The 21,833-nt window shown below is 36.4% G+C and overlaps 1 protein-coding gene across 5 annotated transcripts in view; it reads right to left on the bottom strand.

Moving 5' to 3' along the window:
• Positions 1-21,833, bottom strand: part of IQCM (IQ motif containing M) — a 417,332-nt gene that overhangs the window by 319,213 nt on the left and 76,286 nt on the right. For all 5 annotated transcript variants that reach the window (XM_070611629.1, XM_070611626.1, XM_070611625.1 and 2 more), the window contains 2 exons: positions 13,694-13,773; positions 11,507-11,774 (listed from right to left, as the gene is read on the bottom strand). In XM_070611629.1, coding sequence (XP_070467730.1) covers positions 11,507-11,774; positions 13,694-13,773 — 348 coding nt within the window. The remainder of the gene's footprint in view (positions 1-11,506; positions 11,775-13,693; positions 13,774-21,833) is intronic.

Below are 21,833 nucleotides of genomic sequence, written 5' to 3'. Positions count from 1 at the left end.
GATGGATAAAACACTTAACCTCACCTCCTTTATCCTGTCGGCCCTGGGGAAACATTGAGGGATTTTAGAAAAATGAGAGTACAGGATTCGCATTTTACAAAAATCACTCTGGCATAACTTTGTTTAAAGATTAACTCAGATTTAGACCAAAGGCAGGGGAACAAGTTTGAGGAGCACATTAACAATGTAGGCTCAAAAATCACAAAAGACTTTCTCTTACTGGAAATGGGGTTACTGTCTTAACAACAGTCTTTAGCTTATATGAAAATCAACAAAAACCTCCATTTCAAAATTAGTAAAAAGAGAAGTCAATTAAGTTAGGCTCTCCTTATTTCTTTTATATAAACATAAATCAATCTCAGAAAGGTGTTGTCCCAGAAAGACAACTAAGATCTTAATAAGAAGTTCAGCCTCAAATGTTTAAAGTTAACTTTACTTGATTTACTAATTAGCATGTGATGATTATATTTGTGCCTGAAAAATGTTAAAGTAATACAAACGTTAGTGGTTGGGGTTGACCAACTTCCACACAGTAGGACAGAAATAATTATGGGTCCCTTGGCTATCTATAAATCACTGAGAGGAAGTAAGTGTTCCATGGCTTACACTTTTTTTAATGTTCCAAAGTGCCTAGCATTGCTAGGAGGAAATTACATGCCACTTAGTAAAAGATTTAATGACCTTAATACCCAGTTTATGGCTGTTCCTTTTTCAAACACTCCAAAAGTTATGTAAACCTCAGACTATAGACAAATCCTGCAAGTAATTAGTAACACAGTGGCCTCTGATGATAGGAATTTATATTACTGGGAAGAAGGTATATACTCATACTTTCTCTTAGTTAGAGATACAAGAGACATGAGGGTATGGCTAGACAGAAGGGTTCACAGCTTTGGTTCGCCAGAGTAAAAGGCCTGCCTCACCACACCCCTTTCTTCACTCTGATTAGAGGAGTCAGGCTGGGCTTAGTTCCTTTGGAGTTTCTCCAGCCTGCCAACACGGATCAAGCAAGTATACTGTCCTCTGCACTGCAAGGTTTAGTTAGAGGGCATGTGCTGCTCTGTGCAGAGGGCAGGAATGGGAGGGTTGCTGCTGGCAAGTTCTGACTATGACTGGGAGGGTGAGTTTAATTCTGGGAGAAGATTCACAAGCCACAGGGCTACCTATTCAGAGCCATATTCTCCCATCAGCTTTCTCTGTAACAAAATGAATTTTTTAATCTCCCTTTGTTCAACTTCTGTGTTTTATTTCTCAATTCAATGAATTCCAAATTCAGAAAGGAAAAGGTAGTGTCACTTATTATAACCCTGATCCACTAGGACCATATATATATATATATATATATATTTTTTTTTTTTTAAGAGAAAGACAGGGAAAGTAATTTCTGCTAAGTTGAAAGTTCCATGAGGGCAGGGACCACCATACCCCACAGTATGTGGCTCATGTAGGAGCTTAATATAGCTGCTGAATAAATACATTAATGAAGAAATGAGACTTGAAACAATTAGCCTATTGATCACACTTGTACACTCATTATAACAAGGAAAAATATTTTTCAAAAATGATGTCTAAAATTGTAACTCACTTTTGGAAGCACACTATATTAGTTTTCTAAGTGCTTCCTAACAAATTACCAAACACTTGGTGGCTGAAAACAACAGAAATTTGTTCTTTCGCAGTTTTGGAGGCCAGAAGTCCAAAATCAAGGTATCAGCAGGGTTGTACTACTTCACAGGCTCTGCAAGCAAATCCATTCCTTGCCTCTTCCAGCTTCTGATGACTGCTGACAATCCCTGGCTTGTGGACACATCATTCCAATCCTTCTTCCATGGTTACATTGTGTCTCCTCTTCCGTGTGTGTGTGTGTGTGTGTGTGTGTGTGTGTGTAATCTCCCTCTGGCTTTCTCTTATAAAAACACTTGTGATGGCATTTAGGGCCCACTGGGATAATCCAAAATAATCTCTTTAGCTCAAGATCCTTAACCTGATCACATCTTCAAAGACCCTTTTTCCAAATAAGGTAAATTTACAGGTTTTAGGAATTAGGATCTGATATCTTTGGGTGGTCATTATTCAACCAACTACACACGCCTTAAGTGAAATTTTTCCTACTACGACGCTAAGGAAAGTGTTTGCATCAGACTACCAGTGAAAACCAAATTAGTTTAAAGAAAGAGAAGAAACTAACACGTGAGAAAGCTGGGATCTGAATCTAGGGAGTTGAACTCCCATGTTCCGAGCCACTAAACCATACTGCCTTCTCAAAAGGACAGAATTCAGGGATTCACATAAACTGGAAAGCCCAGGGAAGGTTTATCTTCAGCAAAGCTTGGGTCAGAGGCTTAAACAATGTCATCAGGACTTGATTTCTCTGCATCATTCAGCTCACTCTTCCATGTTGACTTTACTCTAGAATTCTGTGCTGTGTTCTCTAGTACTTCCAAGCTCACATCACCTTTGCTGGCTTAAGCCCAATCACTCCACCCATCACTGTGGCCATTAGAATAAGCTGTTCTCATTGGCTATGCCTGAATTACATGCCAGTCGAGCTGGGGGTGGGGAGACAGCCCACCCGAAACTGCACAGACTCAAAAAGGGTGGAGTGTTTCTCCAAAGTGAAATGAGAGTGCCCTTTACCCAGAGGTAAAGTTAAAGGATGCTGAGAGCCAAAAACAACAGAGGAAGGTTGTCACTACAACAGGAAACCATTTCTAGGAAGCAGCTGCTGTCATTTTACTTCCTCAGAGGAGCTAGTTTTATTTACTCGTACATAAAGCTTCTGTACGAATGACCTAGGAAGGACCCGAGCCCACTGTAAAATATTTCACTAGACTCAACTCTTCTCTTCCTGTGTTCCTTGTCAGACGCAAAACATGGAACAAATGTACTTATTCAGAAAGCCTCTGCAAGTCATACTCTATCCTAAGATTTCTGTTATTCCCTAAGTTGTCCTCTGGACTAATAACAGAGTTAATAGAAGGCAGATGGTAAAAAGAATACCTTTCAATTGTCTTTAAATCCTTTATAATGTTTTAATAATTTTTACATTTAACATACTATTAATTTATTGAAATTTAATGAACTTCATGGCTACTTCAATATAGCAAACCATGTTTCTAAAGAAGCTATGAGTCTCCTGTCTTACTTTGAGTCTCCATCCTGCATCTTTCTACTTCAGAGGTTATCAGGTAGTAGAAAAAGAGAAAAGGCAGAAAGAAGAAAGGACTGTGCCCAAGACATTTGTCACTCAGTTATATAATTCTATTCATTTGCTACTTTTAAGAATTCTGTTTAGGTTCTTTCTTCAAGAGCATAGGCAAGCAGAAGAAAATCCCTGACAAGAAATACGAAGAAACAGTAATCTAAACCAGGAAGAAACTCAGAGAAGCAGCTGCAATTCTCTGTGTGTTGATCTCTAATGACATTATCCCAAATTTATTCCCTCATTTAGAAACTCCTCAACTAGAGTCTGTTTTCATACATGGAGGAAGATTAGCATGTTTCAAGTTCCAAAGCTTCAAAAATCAAATTATTTCGTAGTACTAAATTCAATATAATTTTCCACCTCATTAAAAAAAATTTCTAGTTTCCACGTTTCTTATAAATTGTTATGGAACCTGGTTTTAAATTCCTCCAAATACTTTTGTGGGAATGGGTAAAAAAACAGTTTTCATATGTTCATTCATATCATACGTATACTTAAAATCTTTAAAATAGAAAATAGAAGATTTTATAAACCCTGTTGATCAAAAAACTGTTTGGTAAGTTGTCAGTGTTGTGGGCAAAAAAATAAATGTGGCTCAGTCATTTTTCCTGATAGGTTTCTCCAGTGCTTTCTAGCCATATAGTTATTTTAAAGCATTATTAAAATTCATTATGCCTTCATTTTATATTTAAAGAAAAGATTTGTGATTTGGAGACCAAAGAATACACACACACACACACACACACACACACACACACACACTTCTGCTCCTTTCCAAACTGGTTAAGGAACAATCCAATATCAACTCTAAATATATTTTCTTGACGTGAATATCATGAAATCTCATTGAGTGTAATTAAAATGTTTTCATATTTAAATGATTCAAAATTACACCTAAGTATTTTTTGTTACCAAGGGAATACATAAGTAGATGAATATTATATATTATATGGTAACTATAAACTAATATTTAATATACGAAATAAACTAAAATTTAATATTTAATATCAGTTTATAAAAACTGGTTTTAATGTGATTTCTAACTATCAAGATTCATAAATTGTTGGCAGCATGACAAAATAAACTCGTTAGGCAGTACTGTAAAATATCTATATATTTGAAGAGGAAATCATTTCCTATTTTTTCTGATTTTGCTCTAATAAGAAAAATATGGGCATGTATTATATGCAAGCACAAAGAACATATTTACTAAAGATATTTGATATTATAATTGTTACAGTGTATTTTTAAAGTTGATATCCTTGGGTCAAATTCAAAGAATGTTTGGCCTATTTTCACATAAGATGTTCAGTTTATAGAAGATAATGCAACAGAATATGTCAGTGTAGCATGAGCAAAAGGTACATATACCACACATGCAGGACTCACTTTCTTTCTAATCTCACAAACTTTAATAAAGTTCTGGAATTAATGCCAGTGATATCTTAGATCATGCTTCCATTCACACTGAAGTGAATATTGGGAATATGTTTAAAAAATAGATCCAAGTTACAGACTTAATATACACTTTTTAGATAAGTTTGAGAAATGAATTGCAACTTTAATTCAAATATAAACTCTAAGATCAGCACTTCATAGCTGTCTGGTGGGACATATGCAAAGTCTCCTAGTAAAATCTCTCTGACTTCAGCAGAGCCCATAGTAGGATGTTCAGGAGGACAACTGTCTTCCCTGTGCTCTTGAAAGACCCCTCACTCCTGTCTCACATTCCACCCCCAATATCTTTGGCCTGGTGATTACAAACTGCTAAAGAGAACAATCTCAAAAAGGAGACTATCATTAGAACAAATTATCCACCTTCTCTATGAGACCCTCAACACTAGTCTTCTCCCTCTCTTAATCTCCATAGACCCTCAAACTTTCATTCTTCCTTGAATCATCTCCCTAAACTCTTCACTGTGCCCTAAGAAACCCCAGATCTGTCACTAGCTGAACTGATATTCTAGCTATCTTCTCTATATGTCCCCCTATCTTCTTATTTTAACACCTCATTTTCCTGAGGGCCCAGCTTCTGCAGCACTCTCTCAAGGGGTAGCTATTCTTTTTTTTCCACCCTTCCCATACTCTAAGGCTAGAGATAAAGTCAATTTCTTCCTTGATCCTTACTGACACTTCCCAACCATTTCTCTTTTCTCTTAAAAAAAAAAGGGGGGGAGGATTTTATTTTTCAGAACAAACTGTCTTTTCATAGTCCATTCACTTTCACACTTTCCCAGATTATGATTATTCACCCTTCTCCTCACTCCTCACTCCAGTACTTCCCACTCCTTCCTCAAGCGAAGACCTCGCTTCTGATTTCAGTGAAAAAATAGAAACAATCCCACCACCTAATCTACCAATCGGCCTGCGTCTGTGTGCAGGCCCCTGCCTTCCTCCTCCCAGTGCAATGGATGAGCTTTCCTTGCTCCTGTCTAAGGTGTTCCTCCTCCCTGATTGAAATATGAGTAACATATCTCACATTCTCCTGATTATCCTCCTAGCTGTTTATTTTCCACTTCCTTTGCTAAGAACTCCTCTTCTTGCCTTCTAACTGTTGGAAATCCCTAGGATTTGGTTCTTGGATTTCTTTTTTCTGCACCTACATTTACTTCTTAAATGATCTTATCTAAGTTTCTGATTGTAAATAAAATCTATACCTGTGCTGTCCAATACAGTAGCCACTCAGCTGTAGCTATCGAGCACTTGAAATGTGGCTGGTCCCATTTCTAAAACAGACACTGGATTTTGGAGACATAATATGAAAAAAATGTAAAAAGATCTCAATTTTTATATTGACTAACCATTGAAATGATAATATTTTGGATATACTAGGTTACATAAATCTATTATTAAAATTAATTTTACCTGTTTCTTTTTTGCATTTTTAACGTGGCCACCAGAAAATTTTGAGTTACAACATTTGTGGCTCATAGTATATTTCTATTGGACAATATTGATCTATATATTAACAACTCCAACCTTCCCTATGAGCCCACACTTATATAACAGACTATCTATTGGACATTTTCATTTGTACATATAATAGGCACTTCAAACATAACATGTCCAAATCTCAACTCTGCTTTTCTGCCTACTCAAAACTGCATCTCCCTCTCTTCTCCATCTCAGAAAGACACAGTTCTTATCTTCCAGTTCATCAGGTCTAAAGCCTAAGAATCAGCCTTCCTTGACTCTTCCTTTCCCTCACACTCTACACCCAGTCTTTCAGCAAGTACTGACAACTCGCCATCAAAATATTCTTAGGGGAGTATTTTAAGGAACTGAGCTTGGGGAATAGAAATGAATGATGGGGAAATAAGGAAGAAGGGAGAACTAATGTCAGAATCCTTTTTGAGTGGGCCATTACTACAAGAAACTGGTTGCTTAACTGTTTGGGACCTTCTGAAAAGCTTTATAGAATGTAACCGAGAGGCTCCTGCCAAGGAAAGAAAGGAGGAAACATTTAGCCATCGCTGTCATCCTCCCTTCCTTGTTGCTCCTGTGTCGGTCCTGAGAACATTCCTGTGGGTATGCAAAGCCAGGAAGGAGTCAGGGAAGGCTGAAGCAGGAACCAGTCACTACAGCAGTGGCTGAAATAAGAAGTGAGTCCAAGAGGATTTCAAGCGGCACATGAAAGGTGTTTGCCACAATGCTCAGAAGAGGAGATTGTGAACATCTCTCTCAACTCCCAAAATCAGTGATGTCACATCGGTAACTTGAAATTGACTACATTAGAGTATTTACACCATGGAAATCGGCAAAAGCTATAAATCAGGTTTTCTCCCTCCTCCCACCATAGCCAGCTGTTAAACATTTGCTAGCACACTGCCGACTACAAGGTTCTTTTTTTCAGACAGCCACAGCTTACCCATCTCTAGCTCCTTCTCAGAATTGCAGCCACATTAGTTCTTTTTGCACTTCTTTTAAAGCACTACTGTGCTTCCCTCACTTAAACCATTGCAAACAGTTTTCCCATGGCCTAGAATTCCAAGCAGGAATTACTCCTTGTCTGAGTAATTCCTCCTCATCTTTCATATCTTAGCTCAAATGTCATTCCCTCTAGGAAGATTTTGCTGACAGCCAGTCCAGGTCCAATTCATTTGTGGTGCACTCTCAATCTGTATTTAAGTGATTATTTAATTTATATCTGTTTCTCCAGCTAGACTACAAGTTCCATGAAGAAGCAAGTTATGACCCTTTTTTTCTCACTCTTGTATTCCCCATGCTAAGTTTTGCATATTTAGTGGAGTCTGAACAAATGTTTTTCAATCAACAGATATTAAAAGCACTTTTACCACACTCCCATGAGTGAAACTGCAATGGTTTTAAGAGTATGGAAAAACACTCGGCATATTTGAAAATGTGGGGAGCCACATTGTGGGGAGAACACAAGACATTTTTATGAATGTGTATCACTTCCCACTATAATCCATTGAACCAAATCTCTGTCACATAGCTCCACCTACCTACAAGGAACATGAGGAATGTATTTTAGCCGAGTACCCAAGAAGAAAAGGATATAATAAGTTTGATGAGCATCTAGCCAGTCTCTGCCACAGTACGCCCTTTTAAAATCAAATATCCATTCATTTTTGCTCCCTGACAAAATACACTTTTCCTCTCCCCGAAGGAGACAACCCAAAGGTCTACCAAGGCACTGTATCCAGCTCAGAGTCCAAGACCTATGGCTGTTTGTCCATCAAGGTCCAGATGTGACTCTTTCTGGTCCAGTAATAATTTGTACCAAATACAAAAATTATTTCCACATTCCCTCAAAAGCTCACAACATCCAGTACTGGAGCAGGTATAAGATAACCTCACTAAAATCTCCACTAGTGAAAGGGAAAAAGAGAAGACACATAGCAATCACTAGACCAAAGAAGTTATAGAATCCTGCTGGGGAGTCAGTCACTGAGAAGCCCTCTAACCTGGAGGTGGGGAACTTCTTTGAGTAGACAATGATTCTGTTCTGGGAGGCATTCCCTCATTCATTTTCTTTTTAGTGACCCCTGGATCCACTCTGGGATGTTTTTGCCTTGCTCCTTGGCCACAGCATGTTGTTATCCTTCTTGGAGACTGCACAATTTTTGTGGTCCACTTCCAGAGAAAGCCAGGTTATTTTACTTTTGAACAGTCAATTCAATCAAGGTTCATGGTTTCTTTGGCAATGAAATTCTCTAAAATATTTGGTAGATTTTTTTAATCTATTTTCTTCCAATTAATTCTACATGCCAATAAGCACATTCAAGGTTCTCTTTTTCTATATGGTTTTAAAATCTCCTTTGTATCTTCACTTCTTTACTTCTTGCCTTAGTCTCTCAACTTAATAGTAAGTGCCTTGAGGTTATGTGAGATAATGGGCTGGGTTGAGAAAGACACACTCTTAATATGATTTTTGATGTAATGAGAAGTCTTAGTAGACATTTGCTCAACACCAAGGACCAGATACCTGGTATCTCTCTATGCCCTTTCATTTCTGCTTGCAAACAAGCCAATACTTTTATTGATTCATCTCTTTTTTATAACAACTTCCCAAAGGCAGCCAATAACCACCAACTTTTTTTTAATAATGCTGTTTCCCAAATTCTTCACCTAAAGCTACAAAGCTCAGTAGATACATGGTCTAGATTCCGACTTATTGCTGGTGGCAGTTTTACTATACCTAATATGCATCTCCAAATCTTTAACTTGCTTTGTCTGTTTCTGTGCTGCCACCTAGTACAAACCATAAACCAATGAATTCCACAGCTCTTCCCTGTGTCTTATGCTTCACCTTATTGTTGATCAAATCTAGATAACTCTACTTCTCAAATATCTCTAAAGTCTCTCCCCTCAGTTTTATCCCCAGTGCCACTACCTTAATTCAAGTCATCCTTTCTTATGTGAATTACTGTCTCCTCATTGGTCTCTGTGGCTCCAGAATTCATCATACCTCATCTCTGCTGTCAATAAATGTTCTAAAATGCAAATGTGATCGCTGCAACTTTTCTTTAAAACATCTGGATAGTTCTCCGTACTTTTAGGTTAAATTCAATGTTCTTCCATATCTAGTCTCCTCTCTAATTACTCCTCAATCTTCATGTTTCAGTTATGTAAAATCACTTCAGTTCCCTCAAATACATCATCATCACTTTCTCAGATATCCATTATCATGGAGATACATTATATATGTAGACCCATTATCATGTAGATGGTAGGCCCTCTGATCTGACTAGATAGGACTTTTCTTCTTTCTTGAGTTAATACTCATTCTTCAAAATTTACCAAAGACTTTAAATCTCCTGGGATTCCATTCCTGATTCCTAAATCTGAATTAGGTATCCTTCCTATTGATTTCAAAGCAGTAGAGATCATTTTTATTACAGTAGCAGTCACACTATATTATAATCATCTATTTATGTTCCTTCTTCCAACCACACAAAATTACATACATCACATTTGAACTTCTTGAGGACAAATAGCCTATCTTTCATCTCTACATATCTCACATAATAAATAAATGTTGGTTGAACAAATGCATGAACCCCACAATTTCAGTATGGCAGTGACCCCCAACAACAATCTTCAATCTTCACCTCTCTCTCTCAAGTGCCAGATCTCCATTTCCAACTTCCTAACCGTTACTTCCATATACGTGTCTACTTAACAGGTCTAAAATGGAATTCATTATCTTCCCCATCCCTTTCTCCACTTGCCCAAAATCTGCTCCTCCCTCTGAATTTCTATCACAATGTAACGATGTCTGTCATTTTCCAGTCTAGGAACCCCAGTATCTTTCTTTAGTAATTCTTTGGTCAAATGAATTGGTGATAGCCAGGTTAAAAAAAGTAAACAGATTTCTTTTCTGCAGTATTTCTTAGAGCTTTCAATATATTAATGCTCAATATGAATCTCCAAGAAGTGAATGCATTTTTTCAAACTTATCTAACCAAAGAACCCTTTTGTCAAGGTGAATCACTCAGGACTGGTCTTCTGAAGACTACACTTTGAGAAACATTGCTCTAACATCTTTTCTCCACACTTCAGGCTTCACTACTGCCTGAATTTAGGTCCCTGCCATCTCTTACATGGGCCATGTCTTTCCTAGGCAGCCTCCTCACTTCTCTCTCTGCCACCATTCTCTCCACAGCCACTGCTGCCAATTTTGTTTTTCTAACAGAAATATCTGGTCATTCCCTACCCCTACTTTTAAAATCACCATTGACTTTCCATTACACACAGGTTCAAACCTTAGGCCTGCTATTATATTCCCTTCAAAAGCTAGCCTCACCCATCTTCCCAACTTCATTTCTTACCACATCTCTCCTTTCCCAAAACATATCACATTCTTTCATCCTTCAGAGCTTTAATAGTTTGCTCCCACTCCTCAAAATGGCCTCTCCTATTCCCACCCTATCTTTAACAAACTTATCCTTAAAACCCAATTCTAATGAGATCTCTTCTGAGAAATTTTCATCTGGCACTTGGTTGGTTACTCCTCGGTGTTACCATAATGCTTTGCTCTTACCTCTATTACAGCAATGGTCAAATTGTATAATAAGAAATTACCCAGATGTTTATCCCCACCATTACTCTGTGAGCCTTTTCATCTTTGTTTCTCCAGCTCCTAACATAGTGGCTGGCACAGAACAGGCACTCATTGGATGAAAAAAAATTCAGATGAATGCATAACATAATCAGCAGTAACAAAAGAGGAAAAATGTATATAAAGTTATGAAAGCTATGACTAGAAATGTGTTTTATGAGGTCATTTAGTCTAGCCATTAGTGTAAGGAAAACAATATTACTTTGCTTAAATAGATGTCCAGGTTCCACCTTACCAAGTTCCTTATAGAGTTATTTATAGAGAATATACCTTTACTACAATTTGTCTTAAAGGAAAACTCAATACTTTCCAAAAATCCTTATAGGTTTTTGAAGGTACACACTCACAAATAGCTTGTCTACCCTACCTATCTGCTCAAGAACAGCACTCAGGGCCATAAACCTCTGACTGCTTTAGTTAACGGTGAACTAAACAGTCTCTGAGGACTTGTATATAGAAGGAATATCACTCTTTTGGAAGATATGGCTAACCAGTTTTGTTCCTTTAAATTCTTCCTTCTCATTAGGATGCTCTCTTCTCAATTTCCAGTGGCCCCTAGAGTTTAGCAGCTCTATTAATCATGCCTCCTACCTTTCATTGCTAAAATTTAAAGTGTGGGGTTTTGTTTGAACAAGGAAGTTCCATTACAAGCATACCAGAAGCAAAGAGTTTGGCCTGTTGGTTTGCTGAACTTCTTTGTTCCACCAAAAACTTACCTTTTGCAATTAGATCTACAGGTTTCTTGTATTTTTCTTTTACATTAAAAATGCGTGGCTCCTTGAGAGAAGGCTGGCGTGGGGGCTCCTCCAAATGTTCACTTTTGGAAAGATCTTTGGGAAAACAAATACTTTTGTGTGCCCTCTGAAGTTTTTCGACCACATCAAATGTTTCCTTTTTTTTAATCTCCAAAGGTATGAATTTGCCAGATTTTGGTTTTTGATGTTTATTTCTGAAAACATTTATAGAAGTACCTTGAACTTTATTCTACGAATAAAACAAAAATAAATTTAATGAAATTTACTTTTAACATTAATTGTATAATAAAATTATATAATAAATTATTAAAATTATATCCACTACATACATTTTACAAAGTACTTTACAAGACATTTACTATAAAGCACATGACAGTAATCAGATAAAGCAGATGTTAGCCTCGTAGGTCTCCAAAAGCCCTTAACAAGCATGAGGGTTACACTCCACTTCAAAAAAATGTACATTTTAAAATTTTTCTCCTCAAATGTGCTATTTTCAAATAGAACTTTAAAGTCCAACTTAAAATAGAAGTTTCCAAACAGCCATATAAGAATTTAATTATTTTAAAGTATTATTATATTATTTAAATTATTTTATTATTTATTATATTACTTAAATTATTATATATTTATTTAAATTTAACTAAATTATTATTTAATTTTTTCAATCATCTTTGAAGAATTTTCAAATGTCCATAAAATGCTAACACCCCAAATCCCTCACTCTGTTCAACTGAAAGTAACTGCTCACCCATGGAGCAGGGTTCTTATGAAACACATATTAATAATCGGATATGCGTTTCAGATCCTTTCCATCACTTAATTGCTTCTTAATTTTGATGACTTTGAGCAATAGAAAAATAATACAATCCTAGGTCTCTGATACATAATTATCCAAACAATTATAATGGTTCTAGTCTAGTCATTCTCTGGCCCATAGAAAGAGCTATACCGCCCTCTATCCCCACCTCCAAAAAAAAGGTTTAGACAAATTCAACTTGTTGCCAACTCGAGATGCCAAAAAGGAGGTTTTAGGATGCTAGTATCACATTTTGCCAAGCAACCAAAGATGAGAATATTATGTTTATATTATTGCATAAAATTTTTAAAACAGGTCAGGTTGTAAGGCACATCTATCTAACTATAAAGACTGTGAAGTTTTTATCCCATGTGTCTACTAGTGAAATCAATACAACTTAAAAGAATTTTTAATTGGTTAGAGGAGAAAATTTAAGCAATGCTAACAATATTGATTACAAGATTAAAATCACATATGGCCAATCTCAGCACAGAGGACCATTCAAAAGAAACAAATGTAAAAATTATAATCCCCCCTTCCCACAGTAAGCATGGAAAAATATTTAAAATCTTTATTTAAAATTCTATTTTTTTAAAAAAGTATTCGAAAGGGCATAGGATAGTGTGGCACACAGTAAACCATCCTAAAATTCTCTTCTCCCACCTGTCTCCCTGAAGGCCCATTTGTCACAACGGCTGCTCGTCCCCCAAATTTCCCATCTCCTCTACAGATGCTCTCCTCTGAAATTTCACCCTGGACTGACTCTCCTATCTCTTTGCTGTCCCTTTCCCTTTCACTCCTTCTCACCTTCCGTCTTCCATATGCCATTCAGCAACTATTTATTGAACCACGCACAATGCTTATTGCTGGAGATACAACATTCAAAACAGATAGTGGCAGCCCTCACAGAGCTATCAGACTGGTAAACAGTTCTAATGCAAAGCAGATATGGAAGAACATTCAGGTAAGCGGGTGATGCTGGGGCCAGAGGAGAGATGCCTCTCACGGTACATTTTCTAGTTTAGCTTTGTCTAATCGTGTCTAAAGAGGGATATTTACTTGAGATATTTAATCCAAGTACTTCTGTTATAATTCATCAAAAGAAAATATTAAAATTGGATTAAATGTGCAAATTAAATACATATGTAAGTAAATAATCTGTACAGTTGAAAAATCTTATTTTTAAACGCAATCTGAAATCAACTTTTAAGGCTAGTAAGGATTTCATTTTCTCTTCTACTCAGGACCTATTAGGGTTCATGCAATCATTTGGAACAACAACTGTAGTATACAAAAATAGTTATCAGTTTCCTGAAAAATATAATGTTAGCTAAATGCAAAGCATTAACCTCATTTATTTTCTTATGATGTGCAATGAGAGCTTGTGCTTCTTCAAAAAAATCTTGCTTGGTGATCTCTAACATAGGACCTAAAATAGAAACAGATATATTTTATTTTTTTAATGTAGTTAATGTACTTTCTTAATCAAAAATGGCAAAACTATGAAATTACAATTTGGAGGCAGTTATGACTCTTGCAGAATTTTATAAAAAGTGAATTTTATAAGTAGACAGTATAAGTGGATGCAAAAGAAGTTAATGTAATGCTCCTTTAAAAAACATCAGTTTAGGGCCAGCCCCAGTAATCTAGTGGGTAAGTTCGGTGTACTTCACTTCAGTGGCCCAGGGTCAATTCCCAGGCACAGACCTATGCCACTCGTCTGTCAGTGGCCATGCTGTGGTGGTGGCTCACATTCAAAAAAAAAGAGGAAGATTGGCAACAGATGTCAGTTCAGGGCGAATTTTCCTCAGCAAACAATAAATAAATGAATGAATATATAAATAAATAAAATAAAAAACATTAGTTTACAATGGTCAGAGTAAAAAAGTAGATTATCCTAAATTTTTAAAGTCCAGGGAGACCAAAGAAAACACAAAATTGAAATCCCTTCAGTTCTAAAAGTTCTTTAAATGTTACTATACAGAAGATACAACATGATTTGAACACAAAAATTACTAACAACATGATTTGAACACAAAAATTACTAACAAGTCTATCTGTGTTTTCTCTTCCTGATGACTAATCCATTTAGCTGTACATTTCTTCAAGAATATTTACCTTACAATTTGTTGATAAGATTATAACTGCAAAATAAAACTCAGTAAGTTTATTAATGGCATTGGATAAAAAACAGCATTGAAAAAAATATACAAACCTACAGATGGACAACATTATAATGATAACTTATCTCATTCATATTTTCCTAAGGTTTTTAATTTATTCTTTTTATCCAGAGCTATGTACAGAATTCTATACTATGTACAGAGAATACATCATTCTCATTTAGTTTTGTCTGAGATTTCCTCCTTATATATTTCCTTTATTATTAGCTGATTCTGATATTTATAAGTGTTTCTTGGCTTCCTCCTCTTAACCTGGATTCAGTAAAATTTAAATATATTACCTATTCAAATTAGCTTTTCAGTCTGGCCAGTGTGCTCCCCATTTCTATTACTCTACCTCCTTTAGTACTCTTAGGATCAAGATTTTCTCTCTCTTCTTTTTAACCTCTACAATTTTAAGCAATTAAAAACTCCATCTTCATGCAAATCAAAACCATGACAAGATACAGTCTTAGTCCATTTGGGCTGCTATAACAAAATACGACAGTCTAGGTAGCTTACAAACCATAAAGGTATTTCTCACAGTTCTGGAGGCTGAAAGTCCAAGATCAGCATGCCAGTATGGTCAGGTGAGAGCCCTTTTCCAGGTCACAGATGTCCAGCTGTATCCTCACATGGTGGGAAGGGACTAGAGAGCTCTCTGGGGTCTCTTTCATAAGAACACTAATCCTATTCATGAGGGCTCCACCCTCATGACTTAGTCACCTCCTAAAGGCCCCACCTCCTAACACCATCACCTTTGGGGTTAGGATTTCAACATATGAATTTTGGGGGAACACAAATATTCAGACCATAGCAAATACCACCACATACCCAACAGATTGCCTAAAATTAAAAAGACTGGTAACAACCAATGTTGGTGAGGTCATGAAACTGCAGAAACCTTCATATGTTGTTGATGAAAATGTAAAATAGGATTATCAGTTTGGAAAAGATATGGCAATTTCTTACAAAACTTAATATACACTTATCCCGTGACCCAGCAATTCCACTTCTAGGTATTTACCAAAGAGAATGAAACATATATTCACAAAAGACTTATACAAAAATGTTCATAGCAGTTTTAACCACAATAGTTCCAAACCAGAAACAGCACAGATGTATATTAACAAGAGAATAGTAAACAAACTGTGGTATACTCATACAATGAAATACAATTCACCAAGAAAAAAGAATCAAAATACTGGCACACACAACAACATGGATGATTCTCAAAAACTTTATGCCAAGTAAGCATGCTTACACAAAAAAGCACATACTGTGTGGTTCCACTTACATGAATTTCTAGCACAAACAAAGCTAACATATGGGAGAAAAAGAAAAACAGAACAGTGATTCTTTTGGTAGGGAGTGGCATAAATTGACTGAGAAGGGACACGAAGGAAATTTTTGGAGTGATGGTAATGTTCTGTATCTTGATACGCAGTGGGTTACCCAAGCATATGTGATTATCATAACTCAGTGAATATACACCTAAGATTTCTGCATTTCATGGTAGTACGCTTTACACCAAAGGAAGAAAAACTATAAACAAATATTGAATTCTGACTAATGAATGCATGTTGATTGATGGATGGACATGTGATAAATCAAATACAGTAAAATATTAATGATAAGAAGTGGGAGGCGAGTCTATGCGAGTTAATTTAAAATTCCTTCAAGGTTGCCATATGTTTGAAAATTTCATAATAAAATATTGGGAGCAAACTCTCTCTTCATTCCTTCACAAAACTTCTCCTTGCTTTTTCCCATGTGGACTCATGGGCCACAAGCAACTCTTACTTTGGGGCAATGAAATGAAAGACAAGAATGACTGGACTCTAGCCTACCGTAAAAGTGCTAGGTTAGAAGAAGAAGAATCTACTAAGGTGTTCCACCACTGGCAATTGTAATTGTCACTCTGTAGTTATCTTAGAAAGAACAACATCTCCCCTTGCTCTCTAGCTCTGTCCTTCCTTCCACTCTTATCTATGGAAAATGCTAAGTTATTACCAAACTCAAATCTCTCAAATCTCCCTGTGCTCCCACATTGCCACTGTATTTCCCCTACATTCAGGGCTGTCTACATATTTCTAAGGATACTGATTGGTGCATTTTTTTTCTTTTTTCCAATAAAAAATAGTTGTCAAGACTTCATACATATACTTCTGGAGAAGTGTATATATTCTTTGTACAGATAGATCTCAAAGTCACACGTCAATGATAAAATCGTTCATATAAATTTCACCGTTCAAAGCCATAACATGTTCAGGAATTAAAATTGTCTGTTTCATCAAGTTTCAACTAAATCCTAAATCTACTTTGAGGAGGCTTCTACCCAGAGGAAAGGTAGTGAGCTGTTCTGAGGTGTGACTCCACAACTTGTCCTCTTTTTCCTCCTCTCATGACAATCTTTCTTCCCTTAGTCCCCTCCTTCTGACTAATCAAACCTCCCTTATTATTACTTATAATTACAATATTGCCTTGTGTCAGACATATGACAAAGAGTATAATTTATTAATATGTGAAACAATTAAATCACTGGTTTTTGGTGAAAATGTAGCTTTACACAAACCATCACATCTTCATTCCAAACAAGACCTTAGAGATGATCTAGTCTTTGTTTACAGGCTAAGCTCCAAGATGCAGAGGGCCTGAGTGCCCTCTAAAGTCAGTCATTCTGGGAGTCTGCACAGGCACTGGTCTCCTGAATTGGTCCCTGCTTTTTTCTATATATATCTGCTGCTTTTCTTGATGCCATGAATACCTTGTGAGTCCCAGACACTCCTCTGAGGTTTTCCTGGTCACTCTAGTGAAATATTCGAATTTCATCAACACTTTCTGCTACAAACTGAATATATGTGTCCCCTCCAAGATTCATTTGTTGAAACCCAACGCCCAGTGTGATGGTATTGGGAGGTGGGCCCTATGGAAGGTGATTAGGTCATGAGAGTGGCACCCTCGTGATTGAGATTAGTGCCCTTATAAAAAGGACCCCAGAAAGCTGGGTAGCCTCTTCCACCATGTGAGCCTACAGTGAGAAGACGTCCACCAGTGAGGAAGCGGGCCCTCACCAGACACCAAATCTGCCAGTACCATGATCTAGGGCTTCCCAGGCTCCAGAACTGTAAGGATTAAATTTCTGTTGTTTATAAGCCACCCATGTTATGATATTTTGTTATAGCAGCCTGAACGGACTAGAACACTTTCATTTCAAGACAGCAATTCTGCAACTTTATTGTAATTTAATGTACTGATAGAGCTGTTCTGATTTTCCCCTTCATAACTAAAAATTAGCCTTTGACAGAGGAGTTAAATTCGCAAAGTAGCATTTTCTTCCTACCTGGGCTCCTTGTTGACCAGTATGTCTGATTTTCCCCATCCCCAAGAGCCATCTGCTGCCTGTGAACTGTGGAGGAGCTTATGTCCACTCTGGCACCCCTAGAGCTCGGGGAGCTGGCAAGTACAGTAGGTTTCGACTTACCAAGGTACTGCCACAGTGAGCCCACACAGTCAAGCCATGAGATTCTTGAACAGAGCAAAGCCTTGGGATTGTTATTAAAGGGGCAGAGAAAGGCAGCCATCACCAGAAGAGAACAATTTTGCACAGATTCTGAAATGGCTCCACTGAAGGCATGTCAACACATCAACTCCAAGTCTGAAATCCTGAACCCTCATTGTCATTTAAGATGCTGAGGCAGCTGTTCTGATGTTCTCCTGGAACTAAAAATTAGTCTTTGAACCAAAGAGTTAAATTCTCAAAGTAGCATAAGATGACTCATATCTCAATGCCTTAGAAAAGGCAAAGCTAGAGCGTGTTTCTTATTTTTATAATTTCCAAGGATATGTATATATTCAACAAACTCAGTCTAAAATTATAAGAAATTAAACAACTTTGACGTTAAGAATCCATCCAGTTAATAATCTTTGAGGCTTCTGTTTCTTTGTTCACAATGGGGTAAGTACATAAGCATCAGCTTTTATACATCCAAGTGCACATTATAAATTCAATTATTAAGAGGAAGTTGTCAAGGTCTGCTCCTTCTCTGTTAAAAAAAACTTATAATTAAGGCTTTGTTTATTTGCAAATACATACCCATAGCTCTCATTCCTGAGTCATAGTCTTTGGTCTTGAATTCCTGAACCTTATTTTATTGTCTAAAGCCTTAGTTTTCTCATTTGTAAAATGAGGATAGTAATAATAATATATCTCACACAGAGTTGTTGTGAGGATTCAGTTGGACTTGGCCACAAAGCACTGAGCATAGCGCCTGGCACATAATAAGCCTTCCATAAATGTGAGCAATTATTATTACTGTAGTTATTATTATTATTGGGCTAAATTATTCCCCAAGAGTGTGTATATAATTAATTTCATTAGTCAATCCTCATTTTTTCAATAGCACAAAGATAAATTTCAACTTTCTAAATTAGTTTGAATGAATCTGGTCTTATTATAGTTCTTTTTATCCAAAACTAATTAATTAATACATTTGCAAATAATAAAATCTCTTCATATTTTGGATTCTCCAAGTTACTAAATCCCCAAAAAGCAATAAAAAAAACATTATAAGCAATAACAAATTTTTTATGGTAAAGTTCATGAAGAGGTTGAAATAGTCGTATTAAACTTATCTAAAACATGAGTGCAAATACTAACATTTCCCTGGGGAAAGGAAATGAATCTCTAATGCCAAATGATTTGGCTAGCCTAAAGTATTTTCTTACATTTATTTTATATATTTTTTAAAAACTCAGTCTTCACAGATCACCAGTTTAATGCTATTATGATTGATTTCTCTTAATGCTTTATAGGGTCTGTATAATTGCTCTAGCAAACCTCTGAAGTGAAGAAACCAGAAGACAGGAACTGTGACACATCACCAGCCATTGGCCTTCTCTTGATTGTAATCACTGAGCAAATCTTTTCTGTGTCCAAAAAGATGCAGGGACTAACAAATGTTTTTTATAACCATAACAAAAATAACTGGCCTTACTCGGAGGGTTTCCATCCTTCCTGTAACAGGCTGCATTCTTCAGAGACTTCACAAAAATTTACTAAGATATCCTGAACAAAGATGTACAGCCACCTGGCTAAGGCCTTCCTTGCCTATATAGTCGAAGTTTAGGCACCTAACTGTGTGTTTGATTTCAGAGGTGTTAGGGAAGCCTTACCTCAGTCTCAATGAGACTCAGTTCAGCATATGTTCGTTAAGCACCTACTAAGTCCCAGATTGCTATTTTGGTGCTAAATGTGCTGAAATAAATAAGACACTCTGTATCCCTGCCTTCCAGGTGGTTAGAGCCTAATACCAGAAAAAATTGTCAATAAATGCCACATCATTCAGTGAGATACGTGCTGTGGTAGAGGCCAACATAAATCACCAACACCCCCTACTGCCAGCTCACTAATGTATGAATTTCCCTTTAAAGATAGAGGACTTAACATTGTATTATTAGAGATAAGATTTGAAACAGAAATATCCCAAGAGAAATAACAGAGTGAATCAAATCCAGACTATGGCAGTGGTTTTAAAATTGTGCTTCATCAATTTCACGTGCCTTGGGGGTTCTTTCTTCTTTCAATCAGAGCAACTCAGACCTTATCTGTTTTACATACTTCAGCTCTTCCTAAGTTTTATTTTGTAGGAAAAAATTCCTTGGCTCAAAATAACAAACACACACCAGACAAGTAAAAAATAAAGATTTGAATATTAGTGCGTGTGCAGAAAGATCTTTTAAAAGCAAGTTCAGATGAAGGGAAGGGTTAGGAGAGGGGAAAAGCCTAGAGAGGAGAAGCAGGAGAGGGAAGCTGGGACTAAGATCACTTGATTAGTTCTAGGGCAAATTGCTGTGAATGCTAGAAAGTGAATAGAAGTTCTTTAAAGGGAAACCTCAAATAAAATAGTTTACATTCAATTCCATTACATATAAGTGAAGAAAACATAATTTATTTCTAATTTCTTTTCAAAAAGAATTTAAAAACCAAGTAAAACCCAAATTTCAAGTGGCACATGCTATCATCTCCTAAAACCTATATTCAACAATTTTTTTCCAACACACATCCTGCATTAAGACCCAACTCTTCAGTTCCAACTTAAAAGCATTCTGTTGAGTTTTCTCTTATAGACACACTTTTCCTCACTTCCCTCCTTTCTTTATCCCTCCTTTAGCAAAGTGTCTTACCCTCTTTGCCAACAACAAATGACTAATAGGTTTCCTACATCCTTCAGGAAGATTTTACAATGTACTCTCCAACAAAAAAATCTCTCTACATTAATATTTCTCAGAGTAGGTTAGGTTGCCAAGGAGATATAGGGGAATTCCAAGTTCATAGTATCAAGACTCGAATATAATTTAAGTAATTGTGGACACAACCCAAAGGCAAAAAACTAGAGAACATTCTTCCTCCTCCACTTCCTGGATCTTCCTCCCTTTCTGCCCTTTCCATCTTGAAAAACGTGCTGTATTATCCAAATAGAAAAACAGTTAAAGTGATCCACACAGTGCGCTAGTTTTAGCCCAGGACAAAAGCCAGCTGGCCTATCATTTACTACCTTGGGTCACAAGAGCCAAGGGTGTGTAGCAGAACTGGAAATCTTAATAATCCCAGCTCTATACGCAGCACTATATTATACTACCTAAACCTAAATTTAAGATTATTTGTAGTGTTGCCAAATGCAGATCAGCTCTAAGAGAAATATAATGTGAGCTGCATATTTAATTCAAAATTTTCTAGTAGTCACACTTCTGAAAGTGAAAGAGGTGAAATTAATTTTAATAACACAATAATTAATTACTATAGAATATTTTATTTAAACAAAAATATATCCAAATATTATCAGTTCAACATTAATCGATATTAAAAATTAATGAAATACTTTATATTCTTTTTTGTTCTGTCTTCAAAATCCTGTATGTATTTTGCATCTCAATTCAGATGCTACATTTTTATCAGAAATACTTGATCTGTATTTAGATTTTGCAAAATGTCTGCTTGAAAAAGTAGATTCACATACCCAAGTTGCTCCAAACATGATTAAAAGTTTTCCAATAACTGAATTATCAGCTCTTATATTGAAATTAAAATTAAATATTCAGTTCTTTAGTTTCCCTAGCCACATTTCGAGCACTGAATAGCCATACGTGGTTAGTGGATACCATATTGAATAGCACACTAAGTTAAAAGTTGCCATAGATCTCTCCAAAGTTGGTTATATTAAAATAAAGGGAATGAGATGAATTCTTACAAGGTATGCCAATAAATTTAGCACTCTGAGGGTTAATAATTAATAGAAAAGTTTCCTTAAAGCTGTTGGAGTGTCCT

Source organism: Equus przewalskii, chromosome 2, assembly GCF_037783145.1.
Source record: "Equus przewalskii isolate Varuska chromosome 2, EquPr2, whole genome shotgun sequence".
NCBI classification, from domain to species: Eukaryota; Metazoa; Chordata; class Mammalia; order Perissodactyla; family Equidae; genus Equus; species Equus przewalskii.
The sequence above is the reverse complement of the archived record's forward strand: the minus strand, read 5'-3'. Positions and strand labels throughout refer to the sequence as shown.